The sequence below is a fragment of the Squalius cephalus genome, assembly GCF_949319135.1.
Source record: "Squalius cephalus genome assembly, chromosome: 15".
Lineage (NCBI taxonomy): Eukaryota > Metazoa > Chordata > Actinopteri > Cypriniformes > Leuciscidae > Squalius > Squalius cephalus.
The window spans coordinates 33,362,175-33,383,095 of NC_137136.1; the positions used below are offsets into that span (position 1 = coordinate 33,362,175).

The 20,921-nt window shown below is 38.8% G+C and overlaps 2 protein-coding genes across 2 annotated transcripts in view; both read right to left on the reverse strand.

Annotated features, from left to right (window-relative positions):
* Positions 1–540: 540 nt before the first annotated feature.
* On the reverse strand, positions 541–16,024 carry sim1a (SIM bHLH transcription factor 1a). Its single transcript, XM_079893829.1, has 12 exons — positions 15,889–16,024; positions 15,101–15,605; positions 11,568–11,647; positions 10,796–10,885; positions 10,587–10,695; positions 10,412–10,497; positions 9,247–9,446; positions 7,939–8,045; positions 7,203–7,350; positions 3,408–3,573; positions 1,900–2,299; positions 541–1,441 (listed from the first exon to the last, which is right to left on the reverse strand). Exons 2-12 carry the CDS (start codon positions 15,273–15,275, stop codon positions 777–779), a joined length of 2,226 nt encoding a protein of 741 aa, XP_079749955.1. The 5' UTR covers positions 15,276–15,605; positions 15,889–16,024; the 3' UTR covers positions 541–776.
* A 2,511-nt stretch (positions 16,025–18,535) lies between these two features.
* ascc3 (activating signal cointegrator 1 complex subunit 3) overlaps positions 18,536–20,921 on the reverse strand; it is a 256,025-nt gene continuing 253,639 nt past the window's right edge. Inside the window, exons 41-42 of the mRNA XM_079894249.1 lie at positions 19,532–19,707; positions 18,536–19,141 (exon numbers count right to left, since the gene is read on the reverse strand). Coding sequence (XP_079750375.1) covers positions 19,000–19,141; positions 19,532–19,707 — 318 coding nt within the window. The 3' untranslated portion in view covers positions 18,536–18,999. The remainder of the gene's footprint in view (positions 19,142–19,531; positions 19,708–20,921) is intronic.

A 20,921-nucleotide genomic window follows, 5' to 3' on the forward strand; every position in this document is an offset into this window, starting at 1 on the left:
CATATAAATCAAAACTTCCTAATGTTAGCGAATGAAATGTCGACCCAGGACGAGCTTTAGGACTGTGAAGCTCTGGGTGTTGATGGACTCGATCTACTCCATCTGTGTTTTGATCATCGTTCTTAATCAGATCTGGATTTAGTCTTTGACGAAAACGTGATTTTCTCAGCTTTTTGCTCAAAATGTTGTTTTTTATAAAAAAAAAAGTCTTGATAAAAAAAGAATGGCTAAAGCTAGAATAAAACTGGGTTGTCGTTTAAAAGCAGAGGGTCTGTTGTTTCTTTTGATATATTGCATGTTCAGATATTCATACAACAAAATATTCCATGAAATATTTATGAAAATAACAACCCGATCTCACGGCACTTCGTAAGTATTTTACGAGGTGGCTAAGTCGTACGAATTCATACAACCTCACGTACGAATTCGTAAGATTTTTGCTAAATCGTACATATTGTACGAGTTGCCCAATTCATATGAATTCGTACGTATGACCTACTTCTGACTCCGCCCCTAAACCCACCCATCACTGGGGTTTTCGCAAAGTGTACGAATTCGTACGAGTGAGGTTGTAAGAATTTGTACGAATTAGCCACTTTATACTCACTATACTCTTAATTGGTCGCGAGATAGCGTTGAAAATGATCAAAAATGCTGGCGGTTGCAACTTTTTTTGTTGTTGAAAATGCTGGTGGGGAAAGAGTTAAGAAAAATAATAAAAAAGCAAATCTAGGCTAGCTTGTGAGAGTGTGAAGCGCTGAGTGGTTCGATAAGCATCAGCTGCCGTTGGTGATGATGACGGAGGTGCCTTTATGACCCGGCGTTTGCTCAGCCTGCATGCGTAGATGAGTGGCCATGTCGTAATGGGAGGAACCCGAGCACCCCAGGGAGTATCCTCGAAAGCTGTCGGCCTCGTACAGATGTTCTAGTGCGTAGCTGGTGAGCGAGTAGGCCGTGTGTTTCTCCAGGTACTGGCGGGTTTGTGAGGGGTAGAGCGTGGGGGTCGGAGAGACGGCGCATGTTGACAGCGGCTGCTGTTGGGACGAGGAAAGCTCATTTTGCATGAAGTCTTTACTTTTCCCCAGTCTGTCGGGGATGGGGCTGCTGAGACGGGACAGAGGAACAGGGCTGGGGGCGGGGCTTATCCCCTGAGCCGGCCCCCGACACACCACTCCCTGCAAACCTGACTGGGGAAAGTCAGTGTGAAATGACGGGCCGTGGCTCTTGGCCAGACCATTTGTAGCCTCCAAAGGTATTTCTGTAGGAGCCTTTCGCAGCTGCAGACGACTCTCCTCCTCTTTGATCATCTGTTGCGTGGCTCGAATCAATGTCTCAATCTTGCTGGGCTCTTGAGGACTCGCGCGGTAGCGGTCGCCTGAATCGCTCGCGGAGCCGCCATCAGGTGAGCTGACCACGCTGTCCTCATCCCAGTGACCCCTCACTGCAAGGGGAAGAAATCAGGGTTACCATGTGGAATTAGACACGATTCAACGAACCAAAACAAACACTTTTTTTTCTTTGGCAGAGTGTAACAAAAAACAGGGAAAGATCCCTTTCAATTGTTCCAGAGTGGAATCGTTATTTTACGGGGCTTTCACACTGTGGTCCTAGTCCGAGCGCCAATGTCTGGTTTCACACTCAACCAGAGTGAAACCCTCTTTCTGCTGCTTTTCTGACTCTTTTTAAGGAGACAGTGGATTGCCATTAATTCGCCGCCCTGATTGCACTCACTATGCGCGAATACTCTGCGCTCGCTAGTATCCAAGGTAAATCATCAACACTATCATCCCTTACATGTGTTTTATTAACTAAATACATCGTAATCGGCTATTTGCTAATATTGTGACACGACATATTGTTACACCCCTACAAAATCTAGATCCACTGAAAGAAACGCACCTTGCAGGCTATGGATAGAGGCAATGTGTGGCATCACAGCATCAAAACTGTCCCCGTTCTCGGACGAGGGCTTGGGTAGCGGGAGGACAGAGCGGGCCGCACCCCACCACGCCTCTCGCCCGGGCTGAGGGGTGCCGAGGAAGTATCGCCCGGCCTTACAGCGCCCCCTGTTGCAGGACTCGGAGTGAGTGTGTCCGTAGAGGTCGCCGGAGGAGTGGTCGTCGGTCAGCGGGAGGCCGTAGCACAGCGGCCGTGGTTCGGAGAACTGTCGGTACACGCATGAGGAGTCTACGCCTTCGCACTGCTCCAGAAGCTGAGGAGATGCCGAGTCAGTGAGAGGACTCCCCCCCCACGGGCTATCCTGATCTGACTCCGAGCGATCCGTGGGGAAACCCGGATACTGCACAAGAAAATAACATGTATTAATACAGTGTCTTTCTAACTGTGTTCCTGGAGGCTCCCCAACAGCACACATTTTGGATGTTTTCCTTATCCATTTCAGGTCTTTGGGCCAGATTTACTAAACAAGGCAAATTAGGGTGAGAGCGCAATCCCATAAAAGCACTGATGGGAGTGGAAAGATCAGCAAGTGATTTAGAGACAATACACAAATTAAAGAACACAGATGCAGCCGGATCATTTTCATAATGACCAACACAATCTAAGAGCGGCATAAACTAACATCTGGTTTAAGACATGCTTTTTTTTGGGCGGTAAATAATGGCATTTGTGCCAACCTTAGTAAATTACATTGCATGATTCATTTAAATTCTCTCCTCCCATACATTTTGCGTCTGAAAGGGAAACTAATGCATATGCAATAATATCAGCCGCAAAAATTACCCTGTCCAAGCCTTTTCAACGCTCATTTTTCACAGCGTATCACGAGTAAATAACTTTTATATCACCAAAAGACGGTTTGCGCTGGAGCTGTTAGTAAATCTGGCCCTTAGCATCTCTACTAATGAGCTGATGAGTGGTGTGTTTGATTAGGAAGAGTCGTGTAGTGTTGGGGTTGTATGAATTTGTTAGGTCGTGGTATATGTAAAGCACTTTGACCAACATGTGTTGATTTTAAAAGTGCTATATAAATAAATGTGATAGATTGATTGGGTGGTGTGCCTCCAGGAACAAGGTTTGGAAACACGGGCAACAAATAACTTTACCATTAAGGGCAAAGGTAAAACTGTGCACTAGTGTGATTTACACATATAGAACATGTCCCTGGATCAACATCCAACATTCCTAGCATCCAATCCTAAATCTACCCCCAACCCTACCCTTAAAGTTATAGTGCAATGATTGCATGTTGTTCCAGGGCGTAATCCTAGCACTAACCCAACACCTTAAATTAGAAGGCAATGATTGGTTTATGGAAATGGTACATGTTTAGGAGCATGTCCTAGCTGCGTAAATCACATTCGAAGTCTTCCCAGTAACAGAAGACCTTCCTGGAGTTTGCAATATACCATTACCAGCCGACTGGAAGGTGTTACTGTGACACTGACCTGTGAATAGGGAGACAGTCTCGTTTTGGTCTTGGTACGGGAGACCCTGCTCTTGCCGACTCTTCTGTTCTCGCTGACGGGGTTGGAGGGGCTGTTGTAGGTGAACGAGGGTTTGGTGGACGTCACCTGATCTAAAGACAACTGCAGTCCTTTGTACTCCGTGTCCCTGTTGAGAAATGACAACAACATTGAGCGTCGAACCCTGCGACTGCTTTAAGAAGCCGTGCACTGGTGCATTTCTCCTTTTCAGTTTACCACTCCTACCTAAATGTACGGTCAGGCTTTTAAAAAAAAGATTTTTCAGGCTCCATGCTCATTTGTGAAGCAGCGTGTGAGGAAGACTCAAGGACAGAAAATGAATTGCATTGTTTCTCCTGCAGGATTGGAACAAGGCTCCTACAAACATACGGCAGAGGGCTGGAGGCTCTGTTCAAATACACAGTGAGATTAAGAGCTATGTCTGGCTAAATCAAACCCACACAGGGATCACCACATAAGGCATAACTAGGAAATGGGAATTGATTTCTCAGTAAAGTGCTGTATGGATTTCTGTTCCCAGTGATGTATAACTTTCAGAAAACAATGGCAAGAACGTATGCTATCCAGGCGCCGACGCCAGCTTCCCTCCAGGCTCAGACTAATGGGATTGCACCCAGATGGCGACATCTCGGAAAAAGCACATAAACCCACACAAACGCATGTACACATCCACTCGATCGTTGATGTGAAGTTGACGCAAATTATTGTACGCTCTCCGTAAAAATATTTTTTTCTGGGATCAAGGCCTGAAGGCAAAAGCCAAAACCTTTTAAAGGAGTAGTTCACTTAAGAATTTCCTGATAATTTATTCAGCCCCACGTCATCCAAGATGTTCATGTCTTTCTTTCTTCAGTCGAAAAGAAATTAAGGTTTTTGAGGAAAACATTCCAGGATTTTTCTTCATATAGTGGACTTAAAGGGGAACCAAAGGTCCAAATGTGAGTTTCAGTACAGCTTCAAAGTCTCTACACGATCTCAGCCGAGGAATAAGAGTCTTATCTAGACAAACCATCAGTCATTTTTAACCACAAAAGCTCGTCTTGCTGTATCTCTGCGATGCGCATTGTGTAATCACGTTGAAAGGTTGTGGTTCAAAAATCGAATTTTCGTTTCAAAATCGTTCGACAGTGTGTTTTACCTTTTTTTTGTAAATGCCGTTTGACTTAGTCTTTGCACGTTGGCTTTGTAAACACTGGATCACCACTTTCGTCTACGTCGCGATTTGACCTTTCCAACGTGATTATGTAATGCGTAACGCATCGCAGAGCTAGTGGAAAACGATCATTTGTGGTTAATAAGTATATATATTTTTTTTTAGAAAATGACCGATGGTTTGTCTAGATAAGACTTTTATTCCTCGGCTGGATCGTGTCGAGACTTTGAAGCTGCACTGAAACTCACATTTGGACCTTCGACCCGTCAGACCCCATTGAAGTCACTATATGGAGAAACATCCTGGAATGTTTTCCTCAAAAACCTTCATTTCTTTTCGACTGAAGAAAGAAAGACATGAACATCTTGGATGACATAGGGGTGAGTAAATTATCAGGAAATTTTAATTCTGAAGTGATCTACTCCTTTAAGGTGATGCAACAGGTTGGCAGATGTCAGTGATTTAGCGCATTCACACAATCTCATTCAGCTGAGCCGCCACTCTCACACACACACACACAATCTCATTTCACACCTCACAGCCCGTGTGAGTAGACTCTGATAACACCACGATAAGACGCTAGACACATCCACCTCGTTTCCTTTTCTCACCAAACACTAGCTGTGCATTTCTGAATGAGAGTGGAGAGGTTAAACAGTAAACAGATCTCACACTCGTCATGTCTACATTACAATGCACACTTTGATGGAAATCATTCTTCCCAAGGAAACCGAATCATGGAATATGACAAAAAAAAAACACACACTCTTAGCAAGCTGTGAGCTATAAACACTCATCATCTTTACAGCCTATTAATTAAACCTCATAAACACTTCTCCTTTATAGCTGTGGCTGAAGAGCCGTCTGACGCTCACCGGCTATCGGCAGACTGGCATTTAAAACCAGTCTGTTTTAATGAAGGTTCTTCTGGCACGCAATTCATTTACATCTGTAACAGATAGATAGCAAAGGAGGCAGAACGAGCGGGGGGGTCGATGCTCCAGATGCTGGCATCACTTCTATTGGGCTCTCTGGACGTGTGCGCACAAATGCGGCATTTCGCTCTTCCACACACACTCCTCGCTCAAAGCCGTATGTGAGCGATGGCTCCATTGCTCAATCCCACCTCATTCTTTCCAGGGAGCTCCAGTGGAAAAGTTCATTGTGGTAATGCACAGAGTTTGTCAGTATGAATGCATGACAAATAAATCATCCACGACCCCTGGCTCCCATGCAGTTCCTGTACAAGCAGCTGGCATATTATATAAAGCAAGAACAGGAATGACACCCCTAAACTGACTGATGAGCATCAGGGCAGCTTAGAGTCACGCAGTCACTGTCACGACTGGATTTCTGCAAACACCATCAATTTGAGCCTTAATGAGATTGTGTTGAACCAACTGATAGTTGCAGCTCACTGATATGAGCTATTCGGCTGTGTAATAGTGGAATAATGTGTGCAATTCAACACAGCCGTAGACAGAAGACTGAGGAAATGATACGGCTTTGCTACACTTTCGCCTAATGTACTGCATGCATGTTAGTCATTAAGTACAGTACTGGCCAACAGTGATGTCTGGAGGGGATGCTAGATTTGAAGGACCCTACCAGTTATTAAGATTAAGCCATCAAAGTATGTGGAAAATATCTTTTGAATGTTTTAAATATAAAGGAGGAACAAAACACTAAACTTGGCTAAGGTACTGTATTTATATTTTACTATGCAAAAAAAAAAAAAGCTCACAGGAAAAGCATACATTGACTACAACACGATTCTTTTTTGATTGTTTTTGCATGTGTTCATAATTTCTTTGCATGACAGCCTGGACAAAAATGATGTCGGCACAAATTTGACTGCATTATTATCAGAAATAAAACAACTGACTGTCTACAAGCACAGCTATGCAATATGCTTACAAACTCTGTAACACATTTGTAATAATATTTGAATAAAGGCTATAATTTTCCTGGGCTGGACATCGGTTTTGGCCGCTACTGTATATGTGTTTTGAATTGCATTATTGAACATTTGAGGATATGTTTCTGATGCTTATTTAGGATTGTATGTTCCAGTGCAAACAAATTAAAGAATTTGAAAATATTCTTTCACCTGCATATACAGTACCGTTGGGGTTGGTAAGACAGAATACTTTTATATTAAAGAAATTGATAGTTTTATTCAGTACAGATGCATTAAACTGATCTGTGTTGTGACAGTAAATACATTTATAATGTTGCAAAAGAAAATAATCTTTCTATTATAATCAATAAATGATAATAATCATTTATGCTTCTTGAGCATCAAATCAGCATATTAGAATGATTTCTGAAGGATCATGTGACACTGAAGACTGGAGTAATGATGCTGAAATATTTAGATTTTACAATATGTTACAATTAAATTGTCATCAGCTGAATAGACTAAATCGATCTGCAGTAAATGTCTTAATCCTGAATGTTAAATTACTCAAAACTATTGAAACCGATTCTAAATACATGTCCTTTTTAATCACTCTAAAAAGCTTCACAGCTTTAAATATCATTTAATGTTGCAAAATGCCGATGTGAATCAAAGGTGCAGTGTTGCAGCAGTGGAGACTCACGTGAGGACGTAGTTGACGCTGACGATGCAGTGTGGCCTGGACGATCTGCTGTTGTGAACGATCGTGGCGTAGCTCTGAACCCACACCCAGCCGCCCTGCTTCGCCAGGAACCGGTAGTATTTAGTGGTGACCTGTCCTTTAACCAGCACTACACAGACACAGACACAATCAATCAATGCAAGAACAGCTCTGACACTCGCTATCTTACAAGTGGAAAAAACATCCATGCATTTGTTGTTTACTTCCATCAGCTAAATTGTGATTTTACGTGTGTTTCATTTAAACCTTTTAATTCAGTAAAAGCTAATTACCGCTTTCATTTGCATGTTTAAACCAAAAGCTGCCGTATCTCTCACAGCCTAATAACTATTTATAGCAAATAATATCAAATATTGTGTCTCTGATTAAGCGGTGTTGTGCTGCAGTCAGGAATGCAATAGATAAAACAATGAATAATAGAAAATTGTAAAAGGACTGAACATTAAAATGAGAAAAATTCTCGTTTTAAATCTGCCTCGCTAATTTAGTTACAAATAGATTGCATGTTTAAAGAAGGTTCACGCTCAAATCAGCATGTCGAGGCAGGGAGATCATATTCATCTCCTGGAATGTGGCATTATCAATTACTGCGCTCAGTCGTGTTGAAGACGTGGAGGTGACGGCGAGAGACGCGTCTGCACCGCCAGTCGTCACTAAAGCTGCTGTAAAGGAATGAGGAAAAACAAACCTAACTCACACAAGTGGTGCGCGCAGCGGAGATGGAAAGTGTCACAGCTGTGGACGTGATGATAAAGTGTCTTCTCTATTAAGTCTTGCGGCTCGTAGCCAGTGAGCTCCGCAACCCTGACCAACACAAACACACAACGGAATAACAATAGTGTTGGCGTGAGCACAAACACCTGTGCACACACCGGCTCGTCGGAGAACCGGACAAATCTGGTTAAACGTAAACCCAACGTGCAAACGGGGCTCACTAAACACAGCTGCGGATGAGCACAGAGAAACACATACAGTACGTGCTTAAACAAAGCTGCATTTACACACTCGTACAGACACACCGACACAGACAACGAGCTTCACTGCATTTCCCATAATGCATATACATACATAAACACAGTTGGATCCAAAAGTCTGACCATATTTAAAACAAAACTAAAAATAATATTATGCCCTTATCTCACTAATCCTGGAAATCAGATGCACTAAAACAAATCGGTGTAGAAACAATGTTCACTTAGAAATTGCTTGTAATTTTCACAAATAATTACAAAGAAATGGAAAGGGAAAGACTGGAACAGTATTTTCTTGCAGCATGTACTCCGATAATATTGTGGCCTTGTTTAATTTACAGCTTCGCCAAAATCGGAAATTCATGTTTACTTTTTAATCTTCAAATTTCAATGTTTTCCTCAAATTGTTATGCTTAGAATATAATTTGAAATGAAGGTCACAGAAGCTAACTACAAATGATGACATGAACTAAAATCTTAGTTTGTTTTAATTTCAACATTTACTAGTACCTTATTAAAATCATAAGTTGTATCTGGTAATATTATTGGTAACACTTTAGTTTAGGGTCTAATTCTCACTTTTAACGAGTTGCTCATTAGCATGCATATTACTAAGATATTGTCTGTTTATTAGTACTTATAAAGCACATATTAATGTCTTATTCTGCATGATCATATTCTACATCCCTTAATCCACACAAACTTAACAACTACCTCACTGACTATTAATAAGCAGTAATTATTGAGTTTATTGAGGAAAAAGTCGTAGTTAATAGTGAAAATTGGACCCTAAACCATTTTATTTAAATGACCTTTTTGTTAGAACTAACAACACACAGTTGTAATTATATTAAATAACATCAACAAAGATTAATGAACACATGTATTGCTCAGTGTCAGCTCATGCATTACCTAAGGAACCTCATTATAATGTGTTTTCACTGAAATAGTTTGCATTAAATCCTCAGGCCTCATTGCCAATATTATCCTGTATCAATAAAAGGAGTGTGTTTCCGTAAGTATGCCGACGGTACCTGGAGTCCAGGAAGATGAGCTTCATGTCCAGGCTGGCTCTGAACATGAACATGTTGCTGTGGAGCTTGATCTCAGTGACGGCGCTGGGCGGGAGAGAGTGACCGACGGCCACGAGACCCACGTTCTGATAGCAGCCGTCGAACGGAGACATGTCTAGACTATACTGACGGACCTTCAGATACCCACTGCAGTGGATCACCTGCGGAAACACACAGACTTATGCATCCATGCAGCTCCAAAACACTGAACACACGAGCACGTTCTGGCTAGTTCAAATATTCAATTCATGGCGCTTTTCACAATACACATCATTTCAAAGCAGCTTTACAGAAAATACATGAGTCCACATTACAGTGATCTGTTATCAGAGGAATCTGTCTAAGTTATGCATTTCAGAAATGTACAAAAACAATGTAATAATTTAAAGCAGAAACAATGAGCTCACTGAAGTAATAAATACTTGTTTGTTAACAAATTATATGAAGCCAAATGCTTTAAAATATGATGAGCTCCTCACATTATACCATTAAAAATCCTCACTATAAGGTTATATATAGGACTCTAGGACTCTTGACTCCTTTATGCCAAAAAGATTCTATATAAGGGAAAAAATGTCTAAAATGATTGCATGATACTTTGTTTAATTGGTTTTTTCAGGTTTTTATTGTGATAAAGCATGTTTATGAGCATCTTAATTCATAAAATGTCATTAAAATTAATTAAAGTTATATCCATAAAATGATCCCATGATGGGAACCTCTACGGTTCTATATATGAAGCGTTTAAGATTCTATATTTAAGCTTTTCTTCTAATAGTGTACACTATAAAAGAAGAATATAATAAAGATATCTGTAAACACTTCACAATAAGGCTCATCACCTGTTAACATGAACTAAGAATGAACAATAATTCTTCGGCATTTATTAATTTCAACATTTACTAATACGTTATTAAAATAAAAGGTTGTATTTGTTAACATTAGTTAATGCACTGTGAACTAACATGCACAAACAATGAACAGCTGGATTTTTATTAACTAATATTAATAAATAATGTAACAAATGTATTGCTCATTGTTAGTTCATACATTAATGAACCTTATTGTAAAGTGTTACCGATGCAGTTTTGTGCATCAGCACTCATAAATAATAAATGACAACTACCTTGTATCCGCCACACGTCAAGCCTGCGTTTCTTTTAGCAAGGACGCATTTCATTCTCAGAAAGAAAGATCGTTCCATTTCATATTCTAGAAAAAGAACAGTCAGAGGCAGACGGTGAATGAGTGTGCTAACAGCTGGAGATGAACAGAAGAGCCCGAGAGAGTGTGTGTCTCACCGTGGACGAAGTGTGAATGATACGGCTGGTGTGCGGTCAGCACTGCGGTCATCTCGTCGTGGTCCGCCGGGTGGATGTACTCGTAAATACTGTTCCCCGTCAGCTCTACCTGTTAAAATGAGCTTCTGTCATTGCAGTCAAAGCTGACCGAGACACAGTGAGCTCTAGACTGAACACAAACACAGCGAACACTGGAACACGCACGTTACCTGTGACAGCCCTAAATGCACCGACGCCGTCTCTGAAATGTACATGATTTTTCCATCAGGAGCCACCACAAAAATGAAGCCATCCAAAGTCTGAGGAAAATAGGGCAACACTTTATTCTAGATACACACGTTACATCACTATAGTAATTACTATAAATTGTGCTTAATTACATGCAACTAACCCTAAACCAAACGGCCCCATAGTAAGAACATGCAGTTATTTATTATTACTCAGTATTAAATTATATAATAAGATTGCAACACAGACACCTTAAAATAAAGTGTAACTGAAAATTTAAAGGGCATTTTATTAATGCATTCATTTGCATTAATTCATTAGCTCTAGTCTAGTAAATCAGTTACTTGTTTATTATTTTAGGACAAGATGTAATACATTTAACATTTGAATCATTGATCAAATAGAGATTGTATGTTCTATTTGTAACAAAATGTAGCCTAAAACATATAAATAGACACAGGAAACATTTATAAAAATAATTTTCATCATTTAAGGAAATTATGAAAAATCAAATAAAAATCTAAGAAACCAATTCAAATCTTGATATCTAGACGTCCACAAGCAATGCCACCCGAACTGACACAATTCTACACAATCGTTCAAAAATAATAATAATTAAAAAACAGAAAGTCCGATAGAGCAGTTTCATAATTTGATATCAGAATTAGCCTATAGGAACATTTTAATCATTAGCCTACATATAATAATATATATGATGTGTGTGTAATGTAATGTAATGTGTGTGTTCTCTACCTGAAGCAGATGAGATCCTAACTCTCGGCCCACATTATCCAGAGAACTGCGACTCACGTGACCCCAAGATTCCCCGAGACCTAAAAACACACACCCGTTTATTAAAAATAAAAATAGAGAAAATCACACAGGCTACTGAAAAGAGCCGATTTAAAAATAATCTTAGCGTAAAAATAAAATGCCTCTAATATGCATTCGTGACGGAACAATAATAGACTAATAAAATTCTACAACAGCAACAGCACAAAAAATAACAGCAGCAAAAAATAATAGTCTATGGTCATCTGACGATCAGTTAGTCAATATTTTAACGCTGAATTGACTGTAAACACGCTGAATGTAAATGAGGAGTATTTATGAAGGCGGTGAAACTCGATAAAGCAAACAGTCTGACACACACAATCCTTATTGAAATGCAAATCACACGAAAACAAACATCAGATCAAAGCAAAAGCTCTGATTCCACTTTAATATTAAACAAACATGGAGTCCGCGTTTATCCAGCAGAAACAATCGCTCGATCTGCTCCTCAAATAGCTGACTGAAAACAACCATATTCTCACACAAAATACACATTTGATTTTTTTTTTTTTTTGTGGAAACAAAGGCGTTTTTTTTTTTTTTTTTTTTTTTAAATCAGACTGGCAGGAAATATACAGATACAAAAAATAACTATCTTGCTGCTTTTAAAAATATAAACACAATAAATATTTTAATATTTTGAACAGTGATAGCTTTAGCCTAAATCAGAACGACCGAGATTGACTGAGCTTTCTAAATACAGTTTATGTTATACAAATATTTAGGTTTATTAAATAACAAAATAATACTATTAATAATAACAATAATAATACAACTGTCGAAACAATCATAATTACTCTCAAAACAATTATTAATTGGGCGCGATTTAACCGCCGTCTGAGACTCGCAATGCGCGTGCACGCATCCCGATAGATCCAAATTTGGACACAAATATGGACAAACCCAACCATTATTTAGTTTAAAAATGTAAAAAAAATAAAATAAAAATAAAAACAACCGCTTGGTTTAAAAATGTAAGAAAATATAAACAATAGTTGGGTTTAAAAATGTAAAACAACCGTTGGTTTTAAAAATGTAAAAAATAAAATCAACTGTTGGGTTTAAAAATGTAAAAAATGGTTGTCCATATGTGACCCAAACATGGGTTAAAATACAGCATTTTTAGTGTAAAGATTATTCGCAGGGAAATGGCTGCATCTGAACACCCGTGAGCTCATCACATTATGAACTTTACATCAGCAATAAGAGACACACAAAATTATATTTTCTCCAGCAGAAATGTTTCGGACTCCAAAGAAAAAACTGAAGTCATTTTAAAGCACTTCTTCTGTTTCTACTGGAAAAGCGCTGAACCCGTTTCTTCAGGCGCTCCTGAGAACATTTATTTTCACAGGCCCGACATGTCTTTTATTCATTATGCCAATTTTATTCTCCAATAGTAGGACTATAAATGATCGTTATATAAGCTTTTGCCATTTTTGATTCTCGAATGACCGTAAAACGGATTTACATCCAAGATAAATCGTTGATAAAAAAAGAAATAAATAAAAAATACTTAAACCAAATATGAGCAAAACCCACAGAGGGGATAAAAAGGCATCAACCAGATGAATAAAAACGGAAAACAAGGCCTATAATGCGTAAAGTGAATGTATTAGACTGGTGGAATATTCGAGGATTATTTGACAGCAGTGTCCGTCAGAATTATTCTCTTCACAGCCGAGCAATAAATAACCACCATAAAACCACCTTCACCTTCCTTCATTTTCTAATAAAAATTTACTGTCTCATTTCCTCGAGCTGTCTTTACTCTGACCTCACTGACCTTTAACCCGCGCGAGTTTCATTCGCATTAAAACATTTATTTCAGTGTAATGATTCCAGCACATGCTGCAGTGCCGGAGGAGCCTGTGCATCCTATAGAGAGAGAGAGAGGGGGAATGTGTAGTTTTACCATATGCTTATAACCTGTTACACGCGCACACCGCGAGCCGAATAAACATGTAATTCATAAACACATCAGCTGTTGCTTCACTCCTGACTCTCTTTCTGTTTCAGAGAATCAAGCAGCCGCTTCGTTTCTGTTTCAAACATTTTAATCACATTTATTACATTATTTAGAGAAATATATAATAGACCTATAATGTAGGCTATAATAAACATGATATATTTCTCTTTCTTCTAAATGTTATTCAAGCCAGTAATAGGCATGTCATCACACACATTTAAGAGATAAATAAGCGCGCGCATGGCTGAACATAACGCGAAAGCAGAAGTCATGCTGTTGATGCATTTCATGTATTTACACTCGTCTTTTCTCTTGATGTTACTCGTCATTTTCGCCTCTTACTGATGAAATGTCAATGTTTATCAACCGCGCTGAGTGATGGCATATCCACAAACCACTATGGCCTTTTACATTTTTTATTTTTAAATAATAATAATAATAATAGCCTAATAACAACAATAATAATATAAATGTCGATAATATTTGTTTCGTGTCCTCATGTCCAGCCAGGTGTTGATCGGACGATGATAATTGGCGCTGATCGTCTTCAGTCACGCAGAACAGAAAGTGGAAAATAATAACGCTAATAATCAGAAATATCATGATGTCTGAGTCTGTGTGCGGGTGTCGGAACTACACTTACATTCAAATAAAATCAATCTTGCTTTAATAAAAGTCACGAAACCCCTTTTTGATTTAATAAAATTCAAGAAAGAATATTTTTTGTATGTATTGTTTACAGATTAGGCCTGTAAATAAAACGAATACAAATGCAGCGATGTGGCAGGCCGCAACTACCTTAATGTTTTCGCTCCGCGTTCGCGTTTTTAAAAACGATCAGGCCTCCTATAAAGTCGTATTCTTTAAAACGTTTTAATTAGGCTACTATATTTTATTACGTTTTTGGGATGTTTGATGATGATTTCGGAAGGTCCTATATTTTCTGAAAATGATGTGCATGAGATACTGTAAAACGATGCTGTCCTTTAAGGCCTTTACATTACATGTAACATGTCTAGATCAAAATAGCCTACGAGTAAAACAAAACAACCGTTTAGTTAAATAAATAAAGATAGGCTACACTAAAAAATGCTGGGTTGTTTCAACCAATGTTTGGGTCAAATATGGACAAACCCAACCGTTGATTTAAATTTTTAAATTACATTTTTTAAACCCAACGGTCGGTTTAATTTTTTCTCTCCAAATTTTAACCCCAACAGTTGGTTTGTCCACTCTCTGAACTATCCATAGGAGCGGTTAATATTTTTTAGTAATGACACCACATTATTAATAATAATAACAATAAGCCTATAGGCCTATTATTCGTATTATTATAGCTGACAAGAACACGAATAGGCCTAATGCTGTTAAACTTTCTAAAATGAAAGATTTCGTTATAGGCTTCACGCAGAAGACGGCGTCCAAAACCGACTCCATTGTGACACACACACACACACACACACACACGAACGGTCTTCCGTACCTTCAGGGAACACTATCCTCATCTTCAGGTAGCTGGTGGTCAGTCTGATGATGGAGGCTTTGTCCAGCTGAGAGGTGATGGCCGAGGGCAGAGGCAAGAGTTTGGCGAGCTCATAAAACTCGCTGTTCTCCTTCTCTCGACGGGTGCGCGCCGCGTTCTTCGACTTCTCCTTCATATTCCCGGTGACTGACAGCAGATCAGATCAAGATCTCAGATCACACTCAAGATCTCACATCAAACTCAAGATCTCAGCACGGTTACCCGCATAGGAAGGGTTCAGAAGCGTCCTGAAAGCGTTCCTGCCATTCCCAATTCCCAAACTCTTTCCTGCTGTTCCTTAGATGTTTTACACGCAGACCTGAGACAAACACACCTTCATGATTATGATTAGTTTGTCTAATCCGCAGTGAGTCTTAGTTTACACACATGAAATCCACTCGGGCCCAGAATCTCTTCATTAGGAAGTTCCTTCCATCAATCCATCCATCAGATGCGCATAATATTCCTGGAAAACAGCAGATTCACGTTCATTTCTCCTCCGACTTTGAAATGCACGCGTCGTTTGAGGAAAACACTCTAATTGATGAACTACCACACATTTAATATTAACAGTAAATTAACGTTTATTATCTTAAACTGCGCATTTTTATTTCTACAGATAGTTTTGATATATCTAGTCTATTTCTCTGCATGCGGGAATGTCATTGAACGCATCTGAGTATTTCGCCTTTATAACATCATAATTTGTTGAAGTAAAACTTTAGGCTAAAACTTGCCCGTCGTCTTACCTCGTATATCAGATCACACTGCAAGCTCGCGCTGTCTTCATAAATCCATAACTCCACAACGACAAATATCCAGACTGGCGTTAATTCGCGCTGAATTCCACAGCAAACACGGGAAACATCTTTGTATCCAGAAGGATCGTGTTTGGAGGAGTTTGCTGAAGTCTTTCTGTCTGGCTAACACTCGGACCCTCCCCTGATCTCAGCTCATTGGACACTGAAGGACCAGACAGGATTTTCCCATTGGATCACATTCACTAGCGGCCGATCCATGAGGAATCAGGATTTGTTAGAAGCGCTGACCTCTGACCCATAACACACAATGAATAACATTTGCATTTAAATTTCTATCTATCTATCTATCTATCTATCTATCTATCTATCTATCTATCTATCTATCTATCTATCTATCTATCTATCTATCTATCTATCTATCTATCTATCTATCTATCTATCTATCTATCTATCTATCTATCTATCTATCTATCTAATTGCTGCAAAATTAAAATAATGGAATGTTCGCCAAAATATCCTTTGTTAAAATAAGAGCATTAATCAAATCACATAAAATATAACCATTTTATATATATAAAATATTCTACAATACACAATTAAATGTAGGCTACACCAACATTCAACTACATATCTATAAATATGCAATGTAAAAAACAAAATACAGGTGTTCATGTGATTTTAAGGTGAGACACCCCAGGTGAATAGGGTAAAAAATATAACTAATACATATTAGTATTTATTACTTCAACAGTTGATTGATTACATTAATAATAGCAAAAAAATAAATAAATTGTATTACAAGTTTTCTGAAATTGTATTCAGCGTTTAAATATGCAAATAAGGCGGTCTAATTAAATATGTACTAATTTGCATACATTTCTAGAACAAAAAATCTGAACATTGTATAAAGTCAGGTTTAAAATTATTGTTTCATTTATTTGATATATTAGAGCCAAAGGTTTTAACAGAGGGGATTTTGGATATCTCTATTTATCAGAAAATACTGTCAACAGCCAAAAATAATTACATTTTCGCATTTTTTTTAGGAATAAAATGTTGTATAAAAACAGGAAAATTATATATGAACAAAACCCCTTTGTAAAAACCTTCATAATATATATAGGAATAAAACTATAGTTGAGTGTATGTCAGTGTTGCTGAAGTGTTGATTTCTGGCTCAATGTAGGAGGAAAAACTAATTTTGAGAAAACCGCCTTTAAAGATATATACTGTAATTGAAATCTACAGATGGAAATAGATAAAGTGCTCTAAAAGATAGAGTTAAAAGTGTATTTTGGATGTTTTCTGTCCACTAGACTGAAAAAAACACAGTTTTTGCCTGAAGCGTCTCCCCTTAAAGGCATATTACACTAGAGCTGGTGTTATTATTGTCCTGACAGCAACACAAATACAGTCAAATCAAGCCAGCGGATCTGCGGTCCACGACTCCATACAACCCAGCAGATCATAAACAGCTGATTATGGGAAAGATACAACCCAGAAGATCATAAAAAGCTGATTATGGGAAAGATACAACCCAGAAGATCATAAACAGTTGATTATGGGAATAAATCCCACTCTTCTATCAGTCATGCTGAATAAAGATCCAGTATTTCTCTCCAGGACGGCAGACTTTATATTTCTTCACATATTATATCAGCCAATTTAAATAATAATATTTAATAATAATAATTTAAATTTGAGCCTTTTCTGTGATATCAATGACAGCCAATATAATAATACAAAATAATAATAAAAGATTTAAAGATGAATATTATATTGATAGATATTATGATAAAAATGAAAATCATTTTTAATAGGACATTTTTTAAGGGAGGAACAACAAAAAAGCCTGGTCTTATGCAGCAGATGTTGATGTGTGAATGCTGAAAGCTGTGTCTCAGGAGGGCATCGGTGTGTGTGTGTGTGTGTGTGTGTGTGTGAGAGAGAGAGAGAGGAAACCACCTGAAGCAGGAGAAAATCAGACAGGATGAGCCCGAAACACGAAACGCTTGATGCTGCTTTAACCTTTTCCTAAAGCCGGAATTTGCTGCTGATTAAACGGCGTCGGTGGAAAAGAGAACAATCGAAAATACTTTACAATATATGATGAAGTCCTCAGTAGGGACTCAAAACCACTGCCATTAAAACCATCGCCAATAACTCAACGCTTTAAAACAATTAAACAATTAGGGTTTTTAATCACACTGTTACGGTGTCTGTTTCAATTTATAAGCAAGCCTTTGCAGAAGAAGAGTTTGTCAGAAGATGCACCGCTATTTACAGAACTGATATTTTGTATAAACTGTGTGTCCGCAGCCCAAGCAAACCATCACATCCTTGATATTACAATTGACTATTATTTGCTTCAAACTGCATCTACTAATTATGATGAATAAAAAATTGTATCAAATGTGCTACTTTAATAGCTGCTAATTCCTTAAAATCTTAATATTAATTGGAGAAGAGATACGTAGAAATACTCATAATAACAGAGAGAAGAGATTGAAAGATTTTTACCCTGACATGCTAAAAACAAAAACAAAAAACAAAACAAAACAAAAAACAAACAAAAGCATGTGGCCTGTGGGAAACTGTTAGGCACATTTGGACACGGGAAAAACTGGAAACTGTTGTGCTGCATTCAAGTGTTTTATTTTACATATTCAACAAAACTGCTTTCCACACAGAACATTTTCATAAATTCAGAAGAAAAGAACTTTAACAAAATATATATTTATAGTTTTAATTCGACAACTATAATGTTTGCCCTGAAACGTACCGCAAGGTGTTATAGGCGAACTGAAAAAAAATAAAAAAAATAAAGGTGAAAATCAGTAATAAGAGAAAAAAAGAGTAATGATAAGGCAGAAAGAGTGAACGTTAGATGTTTCCTCTCATTTACAAACATCTGATCTCTCACCTGAAAGTGTTACATATGGGTGAACAGACTATTTGGGCCAAATCATCTAAATGTTTAATTGAATGAAAAAAATTGGCACTTGTTCAGTGTATTTTTCCTAGAACTTACAAAAACAATCACCCATCAAATAACCCAGGCCAAAGCACGCGCTGGTTTGTTTTTGACCGAGCTCCAGCTCACTTTGGGCCGGTTCTGCTCTCTGAGATCTCGGTGTTGACCTGCGCTGAGATGCTGGCCGGCTGGACGTTCAGACGGAGGTCGTACTGCTGATCCAGGCCCAGGTAGCTGTCGCTCATCAGGTACAGCGTGTAGATACACCTACAGGAACATTTACACATTAACACTGTGAAAAAATGCCTTTAGAGTAGCAGCAACACACAGCCTTGTTTCCAGTCCAAATATCTAAAAATTCTTAAATCAAGATGCATTTACTAGATGAGTAAAATGCCATAATATATTATGTCTTGTTTTCTGGGGCAACATTTTTTAAGGAAGTGAGTTTTTGCTTAAAACAAGCAAAATTATCTGCCAATCTACCAGAAAAATAATCTTAATTCAAACAGAAACGAGATTATTTTTCTTACCCCATTGGCAGATAATTTAGCTTGTCTTAAGCAAAAACTCACTTAATTTTTGGATGTTTGGACTGGAAACCAGACAAAAATACTAAGTAAGAGAAGAATTTTTGTGCATTGTGACGGCTCTTACTTCCCCGTCTTCTCCGGCGTGTAGAAGGCCACGGACACACTGCTGCGGTTGCGTATGAATCCCACGCGTTTGATGGCCAGCAGATCTTTCTTCTCAACCTCCCCGAGAACGAGGAACCAGCCTTCATCTTTGGGTTTGGGGAAGCGTGGCGCCTGAGCCCTGCTGTCCTGCCTCCTCTGAAACCAGTGGATGAATGTGAATGGAGAGTCTGGGCAAGCAAAGGCTTGTTGAACAAAGGTTTAGTTTTGGGGATGGTGCTTACTCACAGTTTTTTAGCGCAATTTTCCACCGGACAAAATTGCGATTGTTAACTCATGATTTCTGTTCTGTCTGTGCGCACCAAACTTGTACTTCTATCTACTCCTCAACCAGACCACCTAGAGACTTCGGGTTTTCGGCATTATGTTAAGGAAGGTCTAATCTCCGGAACGCACAAAAAAAATCCAGGAAAAGATTTACTATCTCTTACGCCGCCTTCACACTGGCAGTTGAAATCAGCTCCGTAATACGCAATACGCCCCCAGCGGACGTCGTACACAACGGTGAAAAGCGTCAGAAGCACTGATCTATATAGAATGACATTATATATATATATATATATATATATATATATATATATATACTGTATATATGTCATTATATAGATCAGTGGTCGGAAGCCTCGGAAGCGAGTATATTTAAATATTGAATTATTTAATTGTATTAACTGCCCTAATAACGTTAAAACATCATGAAAATAAAAAAATGACATGACAACTAATCGTTATAAGATCATTATTTATTTTATTAAAAGTAAAGAATTCAGGTTTGTTTATCAGTACCATAGCAACGCTAACTTCCGTTGGGATTTTCGGATAGAAACCGTCCATAGCCTTTCGCAAGAGTTCAATTTTTTGAACGCATCCGGATGGCCAACGGACACGATTTTTTTCGCACCGCACTCGTTCGCACCTGGTTCGGACCCATTCGCATGCGGTCTGCGAATCTCCATAGGAAATGAATGACTTCCGGTCGTTTCGCTGCCATATCGGAGCTGATTTCAACTGCCAGTGTGAAGGCGGCGTTAGTGTTGTGATCCCATGACGTCAGAAAATTGTGCTAAAACACTCACTGAGTTTTTATTACTTGTTTACTTTAATGTGTCGGCCTTTCGATGTTGGTGACATTGTGGGGTTCGCAAATGGATCTGACAGAGGGGTTTGAGATGGGCCCAGCCCCATCTCTGCCTTCACCTGCCAGATCCAGTGCCTTGTCTCAGGGAGAAGCACGTGCTGCGGTTTCTTCTCCCTGGGGCGAGGCACCAGTGCTGCAATTATCCAGTTCTGAGGATCTGGATGTTGTAAGCATTGATGCAGGGGAACTTGAGGATTTGCCACCTCATACCCCTGCT